Genomic DNA, 20,955 nt, shown 5'->3' with positions numbered 1-20,955 from the left:
AGCAGCAAAAGAGCTCAGAAATACACAGACTGCATTAAAATATAAAAGAATATTTCCAATGGCCGGGACAGTATTCCCTCACCCATTGCTTTCAGGGACAAATGGGAAAGGGTTACGATTCCCATAGTTTTTTTCTCTTTTTTCCTTTTTCTTTTTTTTTTTTCTTTTTTTTTCCTTCTTTTTTTAGAACTTATTTCTAAAGAGAAAAAATAATTGAAGGATGAAAGTTAGCAGAACACAAACAATTTCTCTTCAGGTTTTCAGTGAAAACAGGAAAAAAAGCACATTTAGTGTTAAGAGACAGACAGAGCAAATATGAAGCACCTACATTTGATAGCAGGAGATATATATATATATATATATATATATATATATATATATGCATATATATATTTTTTTTGCTCCCAGTGATACAATGGCATAAAAGTGTGGGAACAGGGTTTTTTCCATATTAAATGCCTAAACCAATTGCTTGTTTTGCATGTTGTCTTTTAAAATGACACTCATGAAAGAGCTCTTCAGTTGTAATAGTCCAAAATGTAACTGGAGTTTTGTCAACTCTGTAAAACCAATGTGTATCCCAGAACTGCAGAATTACAATCTTTCCCCCCAGAAGAACGATGCTTTAAGACAATTTTCTCAGCACCTGATGGGCTGTTTGACTCCTGGCAAGACATGCAGATTATATTCTCTGGAAAAAAGGAAACCCTGCAAACTTCAAGGCGTTTCTCCAGCATTCACACAGGGTTCAAAGTAAAACAAAAAGGAGGTGGAGGGGAAGGGGAGATGAAGGATGGTGAAACATCCCGATTTCCCTGTGATTAGTGTATCACTACAGTCACAGAACAAGAAACAGAAACCTTGAAAGTGGAAATGCCTCTCCAACGGTCACTGTTGCCCATGTTGATGACAGCAGGAACTTTAGAACCAGGCTTGTGAATTGAGTCTGTATTCATTAATCATTTGCATTCGCTCTTTAAACAAAAACAAAAACTAAAAAACCTATTCAGTACCGGAGATTAAATAATCACGTGTGAAGTCTGTTGAAATAAATTTTCAGATTCCTTAAGAAGTCTAATTACTTTCAGTCGCCATTTTTTAAATAACTATATATAATTTGTATATATTATCCTGTGATTCTAGTTATGGTTCCTCTGCTGCACTGAAGATTTAGAAGGCGCATAAAAGCCTTTTGTCCCCTGTGAACAGCATCACGCTGCAGAAAGGTTATAACAGGCAGTCTTGTCCTGCTACCTTCATTGATCTGGACATTCCATGGCTTCATCGTAAGTGATTATCCTTTTGGGATCTGAAAAGAAAAATTAAATTCAGCTTTAAACAAATTAAACCAACAGTGTTCAGGTTCTGAAGCAGAAAATATTCATGGGCCGGAGACCCATAAACCAGCAAAACACTTAGCTAATTGTTAAAACCCTCCTTTTTCCCCTCACTGAACTGCCACAATTTAAAAGGCAGTTTCCTCTTTGCTGACAGGTCAGTGATCTACTTCCTCTATACAAAGGAGCTGTGCAGTGTTCCAGTGGACTCCCAGCAACAGCACCTCCAGCCAATGTATTCAAGAGCCTAATTGACTCCACACAGATGAGTGCTCGCTCCCAACATTAGATCAGTGCAGTAATACAGCAAAGAGTACAAAGGTCTTCATTTAGCGTTCTTCCCACAAGTGAAAAGAAACTTCATTTTCACAGCTGAAATCTGGATACCCAGGAAAGTTCAAGGTTGATATTTGGGTGAAGTCTGACACCAGCAATTACAAAATTACAGGCGTTATCAGACCTAGCCTGATTTTTGTTTTTTACATTTCACGATGGGGCTTACAGTCCTGATGGTCACCACTTCTGAGCACCCACATCTTCAGCTAGCATCACGGGGAGCGGACGGTGGTCAGCACCTTTAGAAGCCAAGCCCCAGACATCTCACCCACTGCCTGCTTTTGTTCAGGACACTGCTTCACCATGCTCAGCTCTTAAGCTGTCTTGGTTTAATGCAACATGTCATTGTTACTAGTGTCACTTTCATTTTTTAAAACTCTTACCTTGCTTTTGCAAATTCCAAATAGATTCCATTTCTGTGAAGGCAAAAGAGAGAGAGAGTTAGTGTTCTGCAGCACTACTGGACAGTCAGCGAAGCTTCAGGACATGCTTTCCTTTTCAGGCTTAGCACTATACTATAACTGCTGCACTGAATTTATCAGATAAAGGGCCAATTTCTGTCCACAGTAACACTGAAGTGCACGAGGTTGCTCTGGTGCAGAGGGGAATCAGGCCTGAATGATGTGGTAATCAGAGGCCTAGAAGCAGCTGCAATACAGCCTGAGAAGTTAGACAGCCAACTTCGTATCAGAAACGAGATGTGTCACTTCCCACTTTCCAGTCTTACAAATCGCTACCCAGCTCAAGATTTACTATACTGATTGGAATACCCCTCAGAAGCAACTATTTCAACTTCTACAAGTAGCCTGAAGTGCTGATTTTTATGAGTAGATAGTTATAGCATGTGAAATTAAAACTGCCAGAAAAAGTAAGTGTCTCCTGGCTCACAGCACAGACCTGCTGAAGCATGGCATACAGAATGGTATTTGACTAAGATCACCATGAAACCAGTAAGAAGCATTTGTGCAAACATATCAGAGAACGAGGACATGTCTACACTTGAAAATGCTACAGCTGCACCATGTGGACACTACCTCCCGTCTACATAGGAAACCCACCTCCCTGAGAAGTGGTAGCTAGGTGGCTGGAAGAACTCTTCCGTTGACCTAGCACTGTCTACACTGGGGGCTAGGTTGGTTTAACTATGCTACTTAGTGGTGTGGCTTTTTCCACACCTCTAAACAATGTAGTTAAGATGCCTTCATTTTCTAGTGTAGACCAGGCCTGAGACACAAAAGTATGCACAGAAACATCAAGAGATTGCCAAGCTACTTGCTCAACATACAGCTTTCGTTATAAAAGCATCCTGGAGCCAATTTAAACAAATGCTCACTAACAGAACACACATTTTCTATTTACCTAACCCCAACAAAGACATACAGTGATGGCACTTTTAAATATGTCTCCCCAAATTCACATGCAGGGTACCAACAGGAAGATACAACACAAAATGTGACTTCTCTAAGGAAGCCAAACTATATTTCGTAACAGATCTTGAGTCCTCTTGAAAAGAAACAGGGTTATTCACGTAACAGGTCTTTATTGTATGGCTTATACTTGTGGCGAAGGAGCAGAAATGCTGCAAAATAAAATGAATCAGCTTTAAGAATTCCTTTCTGAGAGCTTTCAGAGTAGCAGCCGTGTTGTTCTTTTTGCAGATACAGACTAGGAGTCCTTGTGGCACCTTAGAGACTAACAAATGTATTTGAGCATAAGCTTTTGTGGGCTACAGCATACATCCGATGAAGTGGGCTGTAGCCCACGAAAGCTTATGCTCAAATAAATTTGTTAGTCTCTAAGGTGCCACAAGTTCTCCTGTTCTTTCTGAGAGCAAAGCCAGTAACTGTGCTAAGCAGGACGTGGATGGGAAGTGGGCAGGAACGGAGAATAGCTGTGGGAGAACAGCAATACTATTACCAAGGATGGGAGTGGGGGCCTTCAAACACTGGAACTAGGCAATAAGGAAATTAGGCAGCATGGAAAGGGGAAGGGGCAAAAGGAAAATACCTACAAAATTAACGGATTTAACCTGGTACATGCCAAATGCCACCTCAACTGTTTTACGGTGGTTTCCCCATCACCCACCTGTGTTTTGTTTGCTTATATGGCAAGCTCTGTGGGCAAGAAGTTGCATATTGATACATGCAGTGAAAACTCGGATAACATTTAGGCCTTTTGTAACAAAGCCAGTCACAAAATTGTATTAGACCTGTTATTTTCATGTCATGATAACAATAATACTCTGCGCTCATCAGATGACACAAAGTGCTTTACAAAACATTAACTAAGCCTCACAACAGCCTGAGAGAGGTCCGTGCCATAAGTGACCACTACTCATCCGTGCAATGCAGCCTTCTAGGAGGTGAAATGAAGCATTTATTGGAAGTGCAAAGCAGCATTACACTTGCCCATTCAAAAGGACACAGTGCATGCACCATTTCCTAGCTGCTAAAGAAGATCACTGTTACGAACAGTCTTGTCCAACTGGGTGGGAAAAGAAAAAGGAAAAGACAACTGGAAACCATGAGCCCTCTTGCTAGCTGCAGAACAATTAACAAGTTACTATCAAACACTGTAATGATTCAAATCAGTTACATTAGAATAAAGATGAGGAAGAGTTCAAACCCCTTCCACCACCACCACTCTCATGGGGAAAAAAAAAAACAGGAAAAGTTCTTGGCTTCTGTGCTTTCGTTTGGTCCTAACTGCATCAGATGCCACAAGTGTGAAAGCTGTATTACGTCAGAGCATGTCCGACACCGAAAGACAGACTCATACAGAACTAAAATGAGAAAGGCAAAAAGTTGTCTGAGGTTTGTAATCAAAGACCTGGTCTACACTATAGAGTTCGGTCAATGCAAGGTAGCTTATGTCAACCTAACTATGGAAGTGTCTACACCATAATTTTGCTCCTGTCAACGTAGCTACCGCGTGCCACTGACTTGACACTGCTGCTTGTGGAGGAGGAGTTAAGGTCAATGTAGTGTCAGTGCAAACACGGAGTTGCTTACACTGACTGTCACTGTCTTTCAGAAGACATCTCACAATGTCTCAAGCTGACGGTACAATCAGTACAAGCGCTCCTAGTGAGGACACACATCGCTGACACACGAAGTAGAACTTAGGTTGATGTAATTCTGTGGTACAGACATGCCGAAGAGGAAAGAACGTAAAAGGAACGCAGCTTCCTTAAGCTACGTCTCAACTTAAAACACTGCAGCGCGTCAGTGTACACTTCTATATTCAGGGGAGGGGTTCTCCTGTCACTGAGTAGTCCACCTTCCTGAGAGGTGAAGGTTAGGTTGACAGAAGAATTCTTCCATCAACCTAGCACTGCCAACACAAGGGGTTACATTGGCTTAACTTGGCCTCTCAAGGATGTGGATTTCACACCCGAGGGACAGAGCTGTGCGGATGTAACTTGGGGTAGACTAGCCTTTAGCCTCTAAATGTGATCTTCCTTTTTCTCCGAAGGAGGACAGGTAGAAGGGACGAGGGCGATTGGAGCAGGGTCCTGTAATTCCTGGCTATCTTGAAGCGATGGTTATCAAAGTGTACAGTCTGACAAATCCTGAAGAATTAACATAATTTATGAGCTCATAACATTAGTCTGAGACAGACTGCCATAAACCTGGAATTAACTATTCTGATAAGGAATGGGTTTAAATGCTAAATAAGAACAAATACATGTTCCTCTCCTCTGACTGACCTGTAACACTGAAATGCAGTCACCCCATACTATCTGAACATTTTATTTACCTGCTGAAACTCTTTCATGAAGGAAAAATACTTCTCTCCCCATTGGCTCTCTTGAGCCAATTACAACAGAGAACTAATGAGCTTAATACTTCCATCAATCTTAATGTTGGATTCTTAGATTCATTCTAGGAAAAGCGTATTGAACAGTTTGAGTTTTCCCCGTAGTTCTGGATTATCTCGGTGCCTCACTCATTGGCCCTTCATATCTGGCAGCTCAACAAATTGACCACGGCAGAAAACCCCTTTAAATTCATCAGGACAATGACCGGGGGTGAAGGACAGAGAAAAAGGAAAGTTGCATAATTTGGAACGATTAGTAGAAGACTGTTTAGAATTGTAGGCTAAGTCCCTTAGATCTATGACTGGATTTCCCAGCTTCCCATTCTCGGTTTTGGGATCAGTTTTTACACACTGATGCTGGTGAAGTTTGACGCTCCTAGCCTCCTCCTTTTTTCAGGCACAATAATAGGAGCTGCAACTTCTCCACGCTCCCCACAGGATTTACAGCAGTGAGACAGCGCCAAGAAGATCCTTTTATTTCCACAATCGCCTTTCCCTAGAGGAGGCTTCCATAACCCCCAGAAATACAAAGGAGAACTTAACCAGGAATCGAATAACCGATTCCTTAAAAAGCAAGAGGAGCATCCCCCCCAACAAAGATACACAGTATGTTCCTGCTCCAGGACCTCAGCTCAGACTGCAAAGCCTCAAGAATCAGTGAAATGTGCGGGGGGGGGGGGGGAAGGGGGAGGGAGAGAGAGAGAATAAGAGATGCTAGATTTTCAGGAACAATGACAAGTGAAACAGTGCATCTTCTCTCCAGAGACCCGCAAACCCTGAAAGATTTCACTAGCAAACCCTTCCAAGAGAATAGGGATGAGATTCAATGGGTCTGGTACCCTTCCCATGAGGTCTCCCAAACCCTGGGCTCTCCAGGTCCATGCTCTATGAAGCTCTTAAATTCCACAGGACCAGGGCTCAGCTCTGGCAGGCAGGAGCTCCACCTTCCTGGTGATCTCAGGAGATGTCTGGGACAGGGCGTTCCAGCAGTGTCCAGTCATACGGCTTGAGATTGTGGAATTACTACTTATCTAGGAAATCAAGAATCCTACAATGGGACCTGTGTGGAGACACCTGCACGGAGCCCTATGGATTCAATGGGGTTCCCAAGTCCCACACATATGGCTCTGACAATACAAGAGGGGCCTAACCTAATGGGAAACAGAAGCCTGGCTATGGATTCTATATAAAGATGGATACTTAACTTCCGTAAAATCTCTCCCTCCAGAGAGCCTGCCAGTGGCCAACAGGTTACATATTTCAGTAGTGCCGCGGGCTAGATGTTTGTTGATTTCAATTTACTATGTCAACTGTAAATATCCTGCTCAAAACAGAAAACTAGAAAGGAAGCTAGGGAGAGGGAGGCTTTTAATACCAGCTTCCCCATGGTTTGATTTGTGTCCCTCCTTGCTTGTTGGAGGGATTTATATTATGTTCTGGTTTGGTATAGGAAACCATGCACAAGGCTAAAACTGTGTGTGGATCTTCAGTAACTCTGTACCACAGTTCTAGCCACTAATTAATGGATCCTGATCAGCAGGAAAAACACAAAAACACAAAAACAACAGCTGCCATGTGTTTAAAACAGCTGCCAATACATGACCATTTAGGATATGAAATATAGTTTTTTTAAAGGGAGCATTTAAAGCAATCCGAAAGTAGTTACTTCAGCTAAAGTATAGCTGGGACAAATATACCATACTCTTGTTTAAAAAACAGGGTACCACCAGAATTGGTAAAGACCACAGTTTTATCTCAACAAAGAGATGACACTTCAATAGCCCCTACTGCATTGCCATGACTGGGTCAGTGCTGATCCAGAGGGAAGTGAAGCCCCCTGCAGAGTTAACACCACCTCCTGCAGGTCTGGGGGTTTTTCAGACTCCCATCCAAAATGATGGTCCAATCTCCAACCATGTAGCAACCAGGCCCAATATTTAGCTAGTAGATTGATTTAACACATAGTTGATTCCTTTTACAGTACTGCAGGACATAGTGGAGACGTACGAGTTTATCAGCAAAGAGACAGGTTGTTTAGCTCACCCAGAAGTTATGGGTTTGTTACAGAAATAACTAGTTGAAATGGACCAGTGTTATGCAGGAGGTCAGACTAGATGATCATAAGAGTCCCTTTTCAATGGAACCCTGGAGGCAAAGCAGGGAGAAAGACTTGTGAAACTAACTTTCAGAGCATCCAAAAAATAAAAAGGTGCACAAGCAAGCACTGCCAGACCTTCAGCATGTTTCCAGTGCCTGACACCCATGTGCCCAGCAAACTGATGAGGGCAAAAGCACACTGAGTACATGTCTTCACATGTACAAACATTCCACTCCAAGAATTCCCATATCCAGCAATAGACCTTATAGCAAATCGTACCCTGTCTGAAAAGACAACGCTGTCCAATGCCTAGAGCACAGGACTAGGACTCAAACGCTATTCCCAGCTGCCTCTGATTGTACTGCCACGTGCCTCAGTTTCCGTCCTCCCCATCAGTAAAAGGACAGCAACACCTTTCAATGGGAAGCTGAGACTGTTACTCACATTGTGTAAAGCACTTTCAACTCGTGGATGGAACATACATGTACAGAAATTATCAACAGAACCATCCTGTGTTTTAGTTTGCGAGGACTCAACTATGAGCGTTACCAGATTAAGATGGAGGACAGATCTGAGAAGCAAGCCATCAACACCTCTCTTTCCAGGTTGATTATTTGCTTTAGAGGAGCAATTCCCCAATGAAATCCAAACACACTAACTGTTCAGTCTGCACAAATCTCCCCCAAACTACAACAGCTAAAACACAAGTTAGGCTTTCAGCTTCTCACCATTGCAGATAGCACAGAACAATTTGTCAGACTTACTTCATAGGAACATGGCAGTTATTTATCAGGGACACTGGGAAACTGCACAAGACAAACAGTGGCAGAACCGTGGAGAACTTACCATTATTTTGCTGTTCTACATATTCTGAAGCTTTGTTAGACATTTTATTAGAGCTTGTTCATGATGTAGAATCATAGAATATCAGTTGGAAGGGACCTCAGGAGGTCATCTAGTCCAACCCCCTGCTCTGTGCTGTGGTCTGACTGTAGGCCAACAGAACATAAGCAGAAAATGGTGCTGGTATTTTCACCCACACATACAGATCACGGACTACAGCCCATATCCTGTAACTGGATGTGGGCAGACAGACCCTTGCACCAGCGTGGAGCTCACCAATTTCAATTCGGCTCTGGCTGGTCACCCACCAGGATTTGATTGCAGGATCATGGCCTTAACGAGTAATTACTTTTTGCAGCTGTCTGTGAGGAAGAGCAGTATGTCTCACACCACAGATCCAAAAAAAATGGCACTTCAGAAAATATGCTCCAAATCATGCTGGAATCCTTTCAGAACAAATGCAAACATACAGATGAACCAGAAAGCAGAAAAATGGGAAGACACACTCAAATTTGGACTTTGGTTTCCACTTCCCAAACCAGGAAAGGCATCTAATGAGCACTGACTCGTATGATGCATGCTTCCCAGCAACCCATGTCACATGATTTGTATGGCACTGATTACAAGAGACATCCACCCATTATCTTCTAGGCTGAAGCCAAGATGTCGTCTGGAAATTGGTATAGGAGAAGGCAAGCTGAGAAATAAAGAAGGCACCTGAGAAGGCTGTTGGGGCAGAGAACTCCAGCTCACCCCAAACACATCCCAGAATCATAGTATGACTGGAGTTACTGCTCTGGATGGGCCAAAATAGAAAAAGTGTGTGTACAGGTGTGGGCAGAGGGGGCTGCCGGCAAAGGAAAGGGAAGAGCTGCACAATTAGTTTAGAAGTGCTTTCATTCCCATTGTTTATTTCTGCCATTGACAATGATTAGCTCCTTCATAGAACGTGGGAGGGAGATTGTTCATCACCTCCAATGTAGCTACTACTATTTAGGCGGAGACTGTCTTGCCCAGCTGACTGAAGAAGGGAAGAGATCTAAAGAATAGTGGTAACAGAATAGCTACTTAGTTTCTTTAAAAAATAAATTTAAGCTGAGCAAAACCAAAATAAAAATCCAAGTTTGCAACTGTTGCAGAAATCTCCAGACAGGGCAGGATGAGGCTTGTCTGGAACTTTATTTCCCAGTGTCCCTGGTTTTCTCTGAAAGGCTGGCTGAGATTCAAGACTCAACAGGTGCAAGGAACACAAAATTCTAAAGCTCTGCTTCGTGACTAAAAGAAATCTTGAAGTGTAGATAAAAATAAATTGATGAACACTAGGTTGTTATTCCCAATGAGAATACTAGAGCATAAAGGGTTACGAAATTCCAGTGTGATGACCTGGAATAATTTTTGAGTTGCTTAATAGCAAACAAAGCCACCAAGATTTCTACGCTTTACCTGAATGAACTATGAAGGCCTTGGAGAGGTAATTTTGCACTCTCTCTCTGCAATGGGTCATAATGCATTAAATTTCCACTTAGGCCATTAAAGAAATCTTGTCCCCCACTTCTGAGCAGCTATCATTCAGCTCTCCCCCGAAAGGAATACTTCATGTAAGACTGCCTGGAGCATCTTCCTTTTTTTTTTTTTTTTTTTGGGGGGGGGGGAAGAAGGAGGGGGTGAGAAGAGATAGCAAAAAATAAAATAAAAGGGAACTGCCCAAAAGGTAGATAAGCAACAGCAAGTCAAAACAGCACCTAGCTCAGAGGTGGGCAAACTATGGCCCGCTCCTGCCCAGCCCCTGACCAGCGAGGCTAGCCCCCAGCCCCTCCCCCGCAGCCTCAGCTCACTGCACCGCCGGCACAATGCTCTGGGCAGCAGGGCTGCGAGCTCCTGGGGCAGCGCAGCTGCAGAACCCGGACTGACCCGGTGCTCTGTGCGGCACGGTGGCGTGGCTGGCTCCAGCCAGGTGGCACAGTTGTAGCACCGCCAGCCACCGGTGCTCCAGGTAGCATGGTAAGGGGGCAGGGGAGTTCGGGGTGGTGGTCGGGGGGGCAGGGGTCCCGGGGGCAGTCAGGGGACAGGGAGAAAGGGTGGTTGGATGGGGCAGGGGGGGAGAATCAGGAATGAGAGGAGGGGTTGGATGGGGCAGCAGGGGGCAATCAGGGGACAGGGAGCAGTCGGATAGGGGTCAGGCCACGCCTGGCTGTTTGGGGAAGCACAGCCTCCCCAACCAGCCCTCCATACAATTTTGGAAACCCGATGTGGCCCTCAGGCCAAAAAATTTGCCCGCCCCTGACCTAGCTAACTGAACTGCAGAGCTGGCAAGAAGAGGCAGAGAGCTTGTGAACATTCAAAAACTTCTGAGCCAAACAAGAACGAGGGGTAATTTGAGTCATTTTATTCTATTGGCTCCTAGCTGGAAATATCCATGTCATGTCTCAAACACCCAGCTCTTCTTTTTAAAAAAACCCTGAAGCGTTGTCTGTGACAGACAGCCTTAAAACAAGAGGAACAGACCAGGTGAACCAGTGGGTCCGTTGAAGAGGGTGAAAGCTCAGCAATATCAGAAAGTTTTGGAAGATCTACTCACCATACATGAATTTAAACAGACACAAACAGGCACCAAAGGTAAAACAGCTGCTAACTATTACCTCTACCAAATCTCACACACTTACCCACATGAATAGAGAAGTGAGCACCTTTAACATAGCTTGAATGAAATCAAGTGACTGCTAGAGTATTTTAAAAACAAAATTCTTATACTGCTGGCCATCAAAGACAGGGAGCACCAAGGCCGTTCTTAAGATCAAGGCATGCAACCTTTACCGGATTGGATTTTCCCAAACCAATTAAGAGAGAGCTCCATTAGGAAACAAATTGAACCATTACCTTTAGTGTGATATACAATAGCAGCCCTCAGGTCAAAAGAACCCCAGCTATCTTTCCTTTCTAGGCCTCTCTGGTACCTCTGATCTTTGGCGGAGGCTAACAAATTGTTCGTAGGAGAGGCCAAGGGATTCTCTAGTTCATAGTCCTTTGAGAGGAACACTAAAGCACCTTGGCTACTGGTGTCTGCCATTTGCAGGTCACCTATGTGATGTGGCTCCAAAGACAAGACTCCAATCTCATTAGCAGTCCCAGGCTTTATAATAGCACTAAGTATTTGAGGGCTAGTCCGTTTTTCCAGCTCATAAGCCTTAGGAAACACAGGTTGTTCAGTTCCTGAGGGAATGATTTCAGCACCCTGTGAAACCAAAGTGGCAGGATATTCCCCTTGAAATGTCACTTCCATTATTTTATTATCCATTGATTTCCCCAGAACAGTCTCAGGCCCAGCACTGGGCTCATTTATAAATGATAAACCCCACTGGTTCTGGAAGATATCCCCCAGGTTCTGCTGATTTGTCTGAGACGGCAGATCTACCTGTGCTGCGCCCAAAAGCACAGATTGCATATTTGAAGGGTAGATAAAAAGGCTAGACTTCTTTTGTTCAACGGCTGTTGAAGTTGTACTTATGTCCTGGTGTACGGACTCAGACGAGGTTGAGGTTAAAGTACTAGCAGCAGTTGTGAGCAGTGGCTGGGTCCCTGGAGAATATACATTTCCATCAGTCCCTGCTAAAATGGGCCCATTCGAAAAGCTAGCAGAAGTAACAGACTTCATAGCAGACATGGGGACTTGGGACAGTCGACTCGGCATCTGGGCCTGCGTTTCTCCAGTAGATGAAGACGACGATGAAGAAGACAGAGACGAAGATGGGTTTTGAGCTGCTTTGTTGAGGTTTTCTTTAACTTTGCTTGCATAACTTATTTTAGGAACTATTTTAGCACTGCTGTTGTCCACTGGAAAAACTGGGGGTGGTTTAAACAGGGTCCACGAGTCCTCTTTTGATGCAGCCGCTGATGCATGCTTCCCCTTGGGCCGGTCATCAAACTTTTTGCTGCTAATCCCAGGTTTGGCATCAGAGTTTTTTCGTTGTACCTCCCCAACCCCAGTTTTCCCACGGCCTGCTCCTCCAGGCCCAGCTTCATACTTCCAAACAGGCTTAGTATTGTCAACTCGGTTTCCCTTTTGTTCACTGTAGTCAGTCTTGAAACTCTCAAGTTCCTGTTTTAAGGATGGGGCATTGACCTCCTGTTGCATTATTTTGTCCTGCACTAGATTCAAGTTCTCACACCCCTTGGCACTGTTACGCCTGCCTTTCCGTTTCTTAGGTGTGGTATATCCACTCTCAGACCCGCTACCATCATTATCTGCCCCTTTGCCTACATAGCCATTAGTGATATAACCAGAACTATTTGTTACAACACCATTTGGAATAGATACTGCCTCTGGCTTGTCTGAGGATTGATTTTCTCTAAGTTTATTCTCATAAATTTTTTCATTCTTTTTGTCCATACTGTTTTTCTGAATGAAGTTCTTGGGTTTGATTCCAGCTTTCCCAAAGGTGCTGGCCTTAACAGTCTGCTTTGGGTTTACATTAGTGTCTACAAGTTGCTGGCTGCCATTCGGTACCCTGGAAGATGGGTTGGTTGTTTCATCAGCACACAGGCCCTTTAATGATACTTCTCTTTCTCCTGCGTTACCATTTAGCTCTCCATAACCTAAAAACAGGCAAAAAACAACAAAAAGGCAAGAATTAAAATGTGAAACGTTAAACTTCTGATTGAAAAAAAAAAAAGCTATAATTAAACCTCTAAGCATAACCAGCTTCTTCAAATAGGCTTTTTAAAAGAGTAAAAAGCGTCCACCCTTTGATATGTGAAAGCAGGTCCTTACCACTTAACGTCAAAGTAAAGGGTATGGTCTCACCTCAATGATGGGAGTTAAGCACATAAATCCACTAGAAGGAAACACTTCTCTATGGACTCTAACATGCAATAGAGCATTTGGCAGGCCTCTGGGCTCTTATTTTTTTTAAAGAATATATCCCTTTGCATACAGAAAGCAATAAGGCTATTCACAATGCTGAAGAGAACTGAAACGTTATTTTGGATTTTCAGATCAAGGAAGGGGAAAATTCACTCCCAAGAAGCTACAACTGGATCTTCCACCTTTGCTAAGTCAATTTCTTAAAACCCAGCATATTATGAACAGAGGGCCAATTTTTATAAGCTCCTGCCATCTCTAAGGTCTGCAATACTATTTAGAACTGACTGCCATGCAAAGCTGAAGTGCACAAATGTCAGTGATCGATACCTCTTAGTTAACCATGACCAAATTCCACCTCTTTGTTACGTGACTGTATTTTTGGTGTGAAGATGAAGAAATTATGCTATTTTCCTAGTAAAATTCTTATTCACTTAAAGATACACGATAATATGGTTTGATTCTGGTAAGTTTAAGAATGCTTAGGACATTGCTATACAAGCTACTTCAAAGTCCCTGTTGATCAACAGGACTTCATCCAATTCATACACTGATTACGTTTCCACCTTGTCATTGTTTCTCAAACACTGCTTTTTGCACCCAGGACAGTGAGAGACAAATAGCCCCAACTCTCACTTCATCCTATCCCTAAGTACCATCTGTGAGCTACATTTTCCAGTGCTCATCAGCTTTGGAAATGCTTTTAGAAAATTTCCCATTGTAACATTCCCTCATGTCATTTCAAAACAGTGTTAAAAGTGATAGGAGGCCCACCACTTCCCTGCATGAGTTATTAGCTTTAAAAAGATAACACAACTGGAAAGAAATAATCTTCTATTCTTTAGATGAACTTTTCCATCAGTGTGAGGCCAAGCCATTGAAAAACTACAGTATTACAAGGGCACCCTGGGAAAAATGGAAGTATTGGCAGATCTGGATTTAGGTACAGGAAACACAGGCCCTTACCTAGATCCCCACCTCATTGAATCATGTGATTACATCAGAATCTCAGCTTCCCTCAAAAGAAAAAGTAGGTTTCTAGCCCTCGTGGTTGCAAAGAGAAATTCAAAAACATGACCAGGTGCAACTGATGCATTGATGTCTGCAGAAAAGCATGAACTGTCCTATGCACATGAATGGCGCACAACTCCAAGACCTACCGCTCTGGAGGGCCCCACCATCACTACATCAACAGAGGACTATATTTGTGACGGGGAAGAATGCAGTGGGCTCAGTCCACCCACCATAAACAAGTAAATAATGGAGTGCCCTGCTGCTACCCCTTTGGAGGGGGAGGGCCCTGCTGGAGCTCTTGGGACAAGGAAGGAGATCCAGGGTGTTGCCCCTAACCTTTTTTTTTTTTGGGGGGGGGGGGGGGAAGAGTGATCACTACTGCCACTTCAAGGGCAGGTGGGGCCAGAAGCCAGCCCCCCCCCCCAAATGTCCTGGCATCTCTGGGGCTTCAAATTACCTTAATATGGCTTGAGTGTGCCAAACTTTTCAGATGCAAGAAAACTCATGTGTTCTCCTCAACAGAAAACAAGTTGGGCCTGATTCATTACACTGTTTTAAAAATGGTGTAAGGCAGGTGACACCCTGGTCTAGCAAGTTCAGAATGAATATTTTCCAAGCAGAAATTTTATTATTATTCTTCAACTGCTATGCTAAAAACTGTCACTCTCAAAATTAAGGGATCTTGCATCCTAAACACTCCTGCCTAGTCTACAACTAAAACTAAGGTCAACTTAGCTACATCGCTCAGGGCTGTGAAAAAGTTCAGGCTCTGTACAACACAGATAGGTCAACTTAACCCACAATGCAGACACAGCTAGGTCAGTGGATTTACTACTGCTACAGAAAAACCCCTTTTATTGCTGTAGTGTCTACACTACAGCGGCGTAGCTGCAGCTGGGTTGCTGTAGTACTTATAGTGCAGACATTCAGCTGCCAGGCATCTGAGGGTAAGTGGTCATATCTTGTGGAACTCTGAACCAGGGAGATTCCTGCAAGAACCCCATTGCTCAGCTTGTTGAGGGAGGTTAAACAAGGTAAGTCAGTGTGTAACTATCAGCAACTGCTATAAGTTTTCCAATAGTGTAATGGTGTTAATATTGTTGACCATAAATACTTCAACCCAACGAAGCACAGATTGATGGAATTCTGATGGATGAGCCAAGGATTGAAAATTAGTTTCAGGATGACATGCAGAGAGCAAGTCTTTTCAAGGATAAGATACTGTATAAGGCCTTTTGTGACTCAGATTTCTGACATCACTATTTAATAAAACAAAATAAAGAGAATGATCATAAGACCACTATGCATCAGGAGTGAGAGAAACTAATGGATTTTGCTTTTGACTTCATTAAGAGTGTCAACAGTTTCAAGTTCCAGTTTTCAGGCATTTACATGAACTCCGTAAATTCTCTCCAAGCTAATGCTTGGAATACAAGGTGTTGGCTTGACAGCTGTAAAAGTGCACTTCAAATAGGGAAGCTTATTCTGCCACTGTCAAGTTTTAGAAACACAGAAGTATGTTTCCAGATGTTTTGTTTGGCCGTAAGACCCCAAAAAAGACCTCAGAAGGACATTTTTAAACTGGAATTTGACAGGCATTAGTCCAAAGGCACACAACTTTCCAATATATCCAAAGGCGGTAAACTTGGATATTATTTTTATTCAGTTATTTTGTTTAATAACTTGTTTCAGCATATACTTAGTCAGTCCCCTATTACACTCACCTGCAGATGATTGTGCAAGACTCATTAGCATGCAGGTTTGGGGCACCTTGACATCTATTTTTGATACAGTTCAGGTCCCTAATAGCCTTTTGGGTAGCCAGCAAAAGAACATCTTAAAAGACTAAATGCACATGGCATTCCAACAGCTTTCTGAACTTTACTATAACATACCATTAAGTGTTCACCAAAAAAAAAAAAAAAATTAATTCACACGGGCATCAGTAATATAAGTTGTAAAAACAAAGTCCTGGCCAGACTGAGATTTGAAACCATGGCCCCGATCCTGCAATGTGATCTGTGGGGGTATGGAGTGGACTGTGTGGGTGGGGATCAGTCGGCTTTAGCTACCACTTTTCTGGAGAACCATGTTTAAATACTGGTCTTGGTAGAAAGATGCTAACACAATTCCAAATTTCTGTGCTGATGGTTTTATTCACCCAACATACAAATAACCTTCTGTAACAGGGAAATAGGCAAGTTTTAGGATTTTTTTTATTTTTCTGTCATTAAACTGGATGCGGGCCAGAGAAATGTTTGGAGATTCTTCCCTTCAGCTCCTTGAGAATAGCATTTAGGAATCCCAGCCCCATGCAGAGTCTAATAGAATCATAGAATATCAGGATTGGAAGGGACCTCAGGAGGTCATCTAGTCCAACCCCCTGCTCAAAGCAGGACCAATTCCCAACTAAATAATCCCAGCCAGGGCTTTGTCAAGCCGGGCCTTAAAAACCTCCAATGAAGGAGATTCCACCACCTCTCTAGGTAAAGCATTCCAGTGCTTCACCACCCTCCTAGTGGAATAGTGTTTCCTAATATCCAACCTAGACCTCCCCCACTGCAACTTGAGACCATTGCTCCTTGTTCTGTCATCTGCCACCACTGAGAACAGCTGAGCTCCATCCTCTTTGGAACCCCCCTTCAGGTAGTTGAAAGCAGCTATCAAATCCCGCCTCATTCTTCTCTTCTAGAGACTAAACAATCCCAGTTCCCTCAGCCTCTCCTCATAAGTCATGTGCTCCAGACCCCTAATCATTTTTGTTGCCCTCCGCTGGACTCTTTCCAATTTTTCCACATCCTTCTTGTAGTGTGGGCCCCAAAACTGGACACAGTACTCCAGATGAGGCCTCACCAATGTCGAATAATGAAGTCAATAAAAAAAACTCCAGAGTGACTTCAATGGATTTAGGATCAGATCCTTACCCACAGTTTAGTTTTCAATGAATGAAAGTGAGGTATTTGGAATGAATTCTCTAAAGGACCTTCTGGACTGCCAGTTATAAAATCACTTAAAGACCAGTCTCACTCCATGGAAGGCAATGGGAGTTTTTCCATGGGCTTCCTTGGAAGCAGAATCAAGCCCCCAGAGAAGTGGCTGGGATCTCTACTTTTGAATACAGCCTTTCTTCCACTAATACAAAAGCTAGGATTTTACCTGGGCATTGAAAGGAAGATATTGCAGAGCAGTTGCAACATATACCTAATTCGCAGGCAAAGTAAGAAAACCAGAGGAATGATTTTCTAATCACAACGAGACAATGTGCTGTCACTCTCCCAGGAAGCTTTATGAAGTTTAAAATACTGATGCTGAATTGTGTGGAGAATTAATGAATGTGTAGTGTTATTTGTTGTCTTATATCACATTTTATAATTTGACCAATTGTTTTTGTTATGGACAAGCACTAATACATTTTATTTTTAAATACACTAGCTAGACAAAATAATGCCAGGACAGGGGAGAGATCTGCCAGCACTTGGCACTACCATTTACACCCATGTACCAAGATCAGTGCTGGTATCATGGTGGCAGGCCCCTGCCACTGTCAGATGTAATATCAACGCCCGTCTTTCCATGCTGAAAGCCCACATCCTGAAGGCAGAAGTGAAGGTTATTAACCACTCTTGTGCTGGGGATAAGAGCAGAATTAGTTCTCCGGAGAACACATTCTAATCCATGCTTGAACTGTTCAGAGTGAACATTTTTCTTATATATTATAGGACCATTGTGGGAATTTACGGTTCATTTAGTTTTAATTCTACAACAAGAAAAAAAATTCCTCTGTGCACACAGTCATATCACAATACCAGCCAACAGTGTTACTAGGTTTTTTAGTAGCACAACTATACTACCTCAGCCTGTGCTCTCACAAACCAAGGGTATGTCCACACTACAAGTGCTACAGGGGCACACCTGCAACTATATCACTGTAGTGTAACACTTGCCACATCAATGGAAGGGTGTTTTTGGTTTCTGTAGTAAATCTACCCTCTCAAGAGGTGATAGCTAGGGCCACAGAAATTATTTCATCAACATAGCTGCACCTACAGTGAGGGTTACCTCGACCTATGTTGCACAGCTGTGAAATTTTTCACATCCCTGAGTGATGTAGGTAGGCTGACCTAAATTTTAGGTGCAGACCAGGCCAAGGAATGACAGCATTTGGTCTGTAGTGGCAGGCGCATACCCTACTTCTAAGGTGCTGATGATTGAATAAGCCATTCAGCAGCAGAGGTGTTAATTCAGCACATGCCAGGATAATGCTGGGAGGTGAGAGATGCACTGCATTGGCTGGAATTGCCATCTATGGCCTAAGATGAAAACCTAAGGTCCTGACCCCTTATGTTATTAATGATGCCCTAGCCCCGGTGAATAATGTACAGCGTGTCATGGCCAAATTCAAATGTGTCTAAGGTCTCACCCATCGTTTCAAATGGATATGAGATTCTTGACTTTGCAGCCTTAAACCATTATGTAGGGTTTCTGTGTTATGTGTTAAACTACTACACCCAAGAGTTTGCTGCTTTTCAGTGGTAGATAAAACAATCCCTAAATATACCCAAAAAGCACTTGAGGATCTGTGAGACTGAAAGACCCCATATTGTACAGGGTCTTATTTCTCAGGTCCTAATCCTGCAACCAGATTTGAGCAGACAGGCAGGCCCGTATCCCCATGTGGAGTCCCATTAATTGTGATGAAAATCCAAATGAGTAAGATTCCACTCACAGAATCAGGGCCTTAGAAATCTATTGCCATTACGTTATTAGTAGAGTAATTTCTTTTTGATCCTTCAGCAAATCCAGAACACCAGCTAAGTTTTCTCAGAGAGTCTAAAGAATTCCCCAGTTTCTCCAGACATCGAGGCAAAGCTGCCATTGCCTGCATTTGAAGGGCACAAAAGGTTTCCTGAGGAGTGGTGTCTGAATGCACACTGCACTGAAATTTTATATTTCAATGTGATGTTCTAGAAACTGTCACAAACATGGAGCCCTAATAAAATCAATTTAAGCTTAATCCTGCTTACTGAAGTCTGACTCCAGAGAAGCTAGGCGCTTCTCTCAAATCTCTCTAACCTACAACCCAGTGTTTGTCTTCACTTACAGTGGGGAGCTTTCGGACAACATTTACATTAAACAAACCTAAGGTAAAGCTTGTAAATCTCCCCTTCCCACCCCCTCCAACATAAAACCAGACACGTATTGGAGGGGAAAGGGGCCAGTTTATACTCCGCTCACACAAAGGACCTGGGGGAGCAGGCTATACATAGCCATCTTTGCTGCACAAATGAGCACCTCCATTAAGAATAAAATCTCCACTGCCCCGTGCCCCCCACTGCTTAGGGCCGGGGACAGGCAGCTGGCCGTGCCGCCCAAGTGTTTCAAGCCCAGGCGCTGGGTGGGAGCTGGGCCCCTGCAGCCGAGCTGAGCGGGGTTCACCCCACCGTGCCCCCCCCCCCGGGCCCCGGGCCCCTGCCCCCGCGGCCCCCCCCGGCCTCCCCGCTCCCTCCCCCACCCCCAGCTCCCCCCGCCTTCGCCAGGCCCCGGCGGCCCCCCTCCCCCGCCAGGCCTCCCCCCAGCTCCCTCCGCCCGGCCGGGGAGCGGGAAACGTGCCCGCTGAGCCGAGCCCCGCGCAGGCCGCGCCGAAACGCTGGCCCCCCAGAGCGGGCCCGGAGGGCCGCCCCCGCCCAGGCCCAGGCCCACCCAGGGGCCGCTGCGGCGGGAGGCGGGCCCGGGTGGGGCCGTCGCGGGTGGGTCCCAGCCCCTAGGCCCGGCCGGCCGGCGGCTCCCCGCGCCGGGCCCGGCTCCCAACATGGCGGACAGGAAGCGGCCCGAGAGCCGCGGAGAATGTTCCAGCCGGGCCGGGGGAGGGGGCCGCGGCCGAGCCCCCGCCCGAGGACCCGGCGCAGGGCCAGGGGGGGCCGGGCCGCCCCGCAGCCGGGAAGGTCACGCCGGCCCGGCCGCTCCCGGGGGAGGCGGTGACACGACACGGCAGGGGCCGCTCCCATCCTCCCCCGTCACTGCCCCCCGCCGAGCCCGCCCGGGACCCCCGCCCCGCCCCGCCCTCCAGCCCAGCCCCAGCCGGATCCCGCCCGACCCCCGGCCCGCTTCTCGGCGCCCCGGGCCCCGGCCTCCCGCGCCTCTCCCCGCCCCGGGCCCCGGCCTCCCGCACCTGTTTTCTTCCTCGGCGTGTCCTGGGGCGGCGGGCCCGCGTGCTTGTGCTCATGTTTCAGCGGCGGCTTCGGCGGGGCCTTGGGGCCGGGCTCGGCCGCATGCGGCAGGTAGGGGCTCTGCTGGAGGTGGTGGTGGTGGTTGTGGTTGTAGTAGTAGTAATGGTGGTGGTGGTGCTGCGGCGGGTGGTGGTGGTGGGGCTGGCTGTGCGGCTGGGGCGGGCCGGGCTGCTCCTCCATTGAAAGGGGCTGGGGCTCGCTGGCTGGCTGGCTGGCTGCTGCGCGCTGCACCGTCCGGGCGTGGGGCTGCTCGCCGGGCACACACACGGCTCACACTCCGGCTGGGGCAGACGAGAAGTGTGGCTCTTCCACTAGCGCTCGGCTTGACTGGGGGAGCCGAGCAGACTGGCAGCGTCTCTCCAGCAATCAGGAAGCTTCCAGGGCCCTGTCCCCGCCCCCCCCCCTCTCCATCGCCAGCCAGCG

The 20,955-nt window shown here is 45.3% G+C and overlaps 1 protein-coding gene across 1 annotated transcript; it reads right to left on the bottom strand.

The window, feature by feature from the left end:
* Positions 1–371: 371 nt before the first annotated feature.
* NUFIP2 (nuclear FMR1 interacting protein 2) lies at positions 372–20,712 on the bottom strand. Its single transcript, XM_026656443.2, has 4 exons — positions 20,475–20,712; positions 11,311–13,026; positions 2,057–2,089; positions 372–1,309 (listed from the first exon to the last, which is right to left on the bottom strand). Exons 1-4 carry the CDS (start codon positions 20,710–20,712, stop codon positions 1,257–1,259), a joined length of 2,040 nt encoding a protein of 679 aa, XP_026512228.1. The 3' UTR covers positions 372–1,256.
* Positions 20,713–20,955: the final 243 nt, after the last annotated feature.

The sequence above is a fragment of the Terrapene carolina genome, unplaced genomic scaffold, assembly GCF_002925995.2.
Source record: "Terrapene carolina triunguis isolate 2854851 unplaced genomic scaffold, T_m_triunguis-2.0 Scaffold231, whole genome shotgun sequence".
In the NCBI taxonomy this organism is placed as follows: Eukaryota; Metazoa; Chordata; order Testudines; family Emydidae; genus Terrapene; species Terrapene triunguis.
Note: the sequence above shows the minus strand (reverse complement) of the source record. Positions and strands in the feature narration are given on the sequence as shown.

Bases quoted from the DNA above. Each gene is read 5' to 3' on its own strand.
- NUFIP2 (XM_026656443.2), bottom strand. From the start codon at position 20,712: ATGGAGGAGCAGCCCGGCCCGCCCCAGCCGCACAGCCAGCCCCACCAC. The intron at 2,090-11,310 runs GTAATGGTTCAA...TTGCCTTCACAG, and splicing joins TATTGTATATCACACTAAAG to AAATGGAATCTATTTGGAAT. The intron at 1,310-2,056 runs GTAAGAGTTTTA...TTTTCTTTTCAG, and splicing joins TTGGAATTTGCAAAAGCAAG to ATCCCAAAAGGATAATCACT.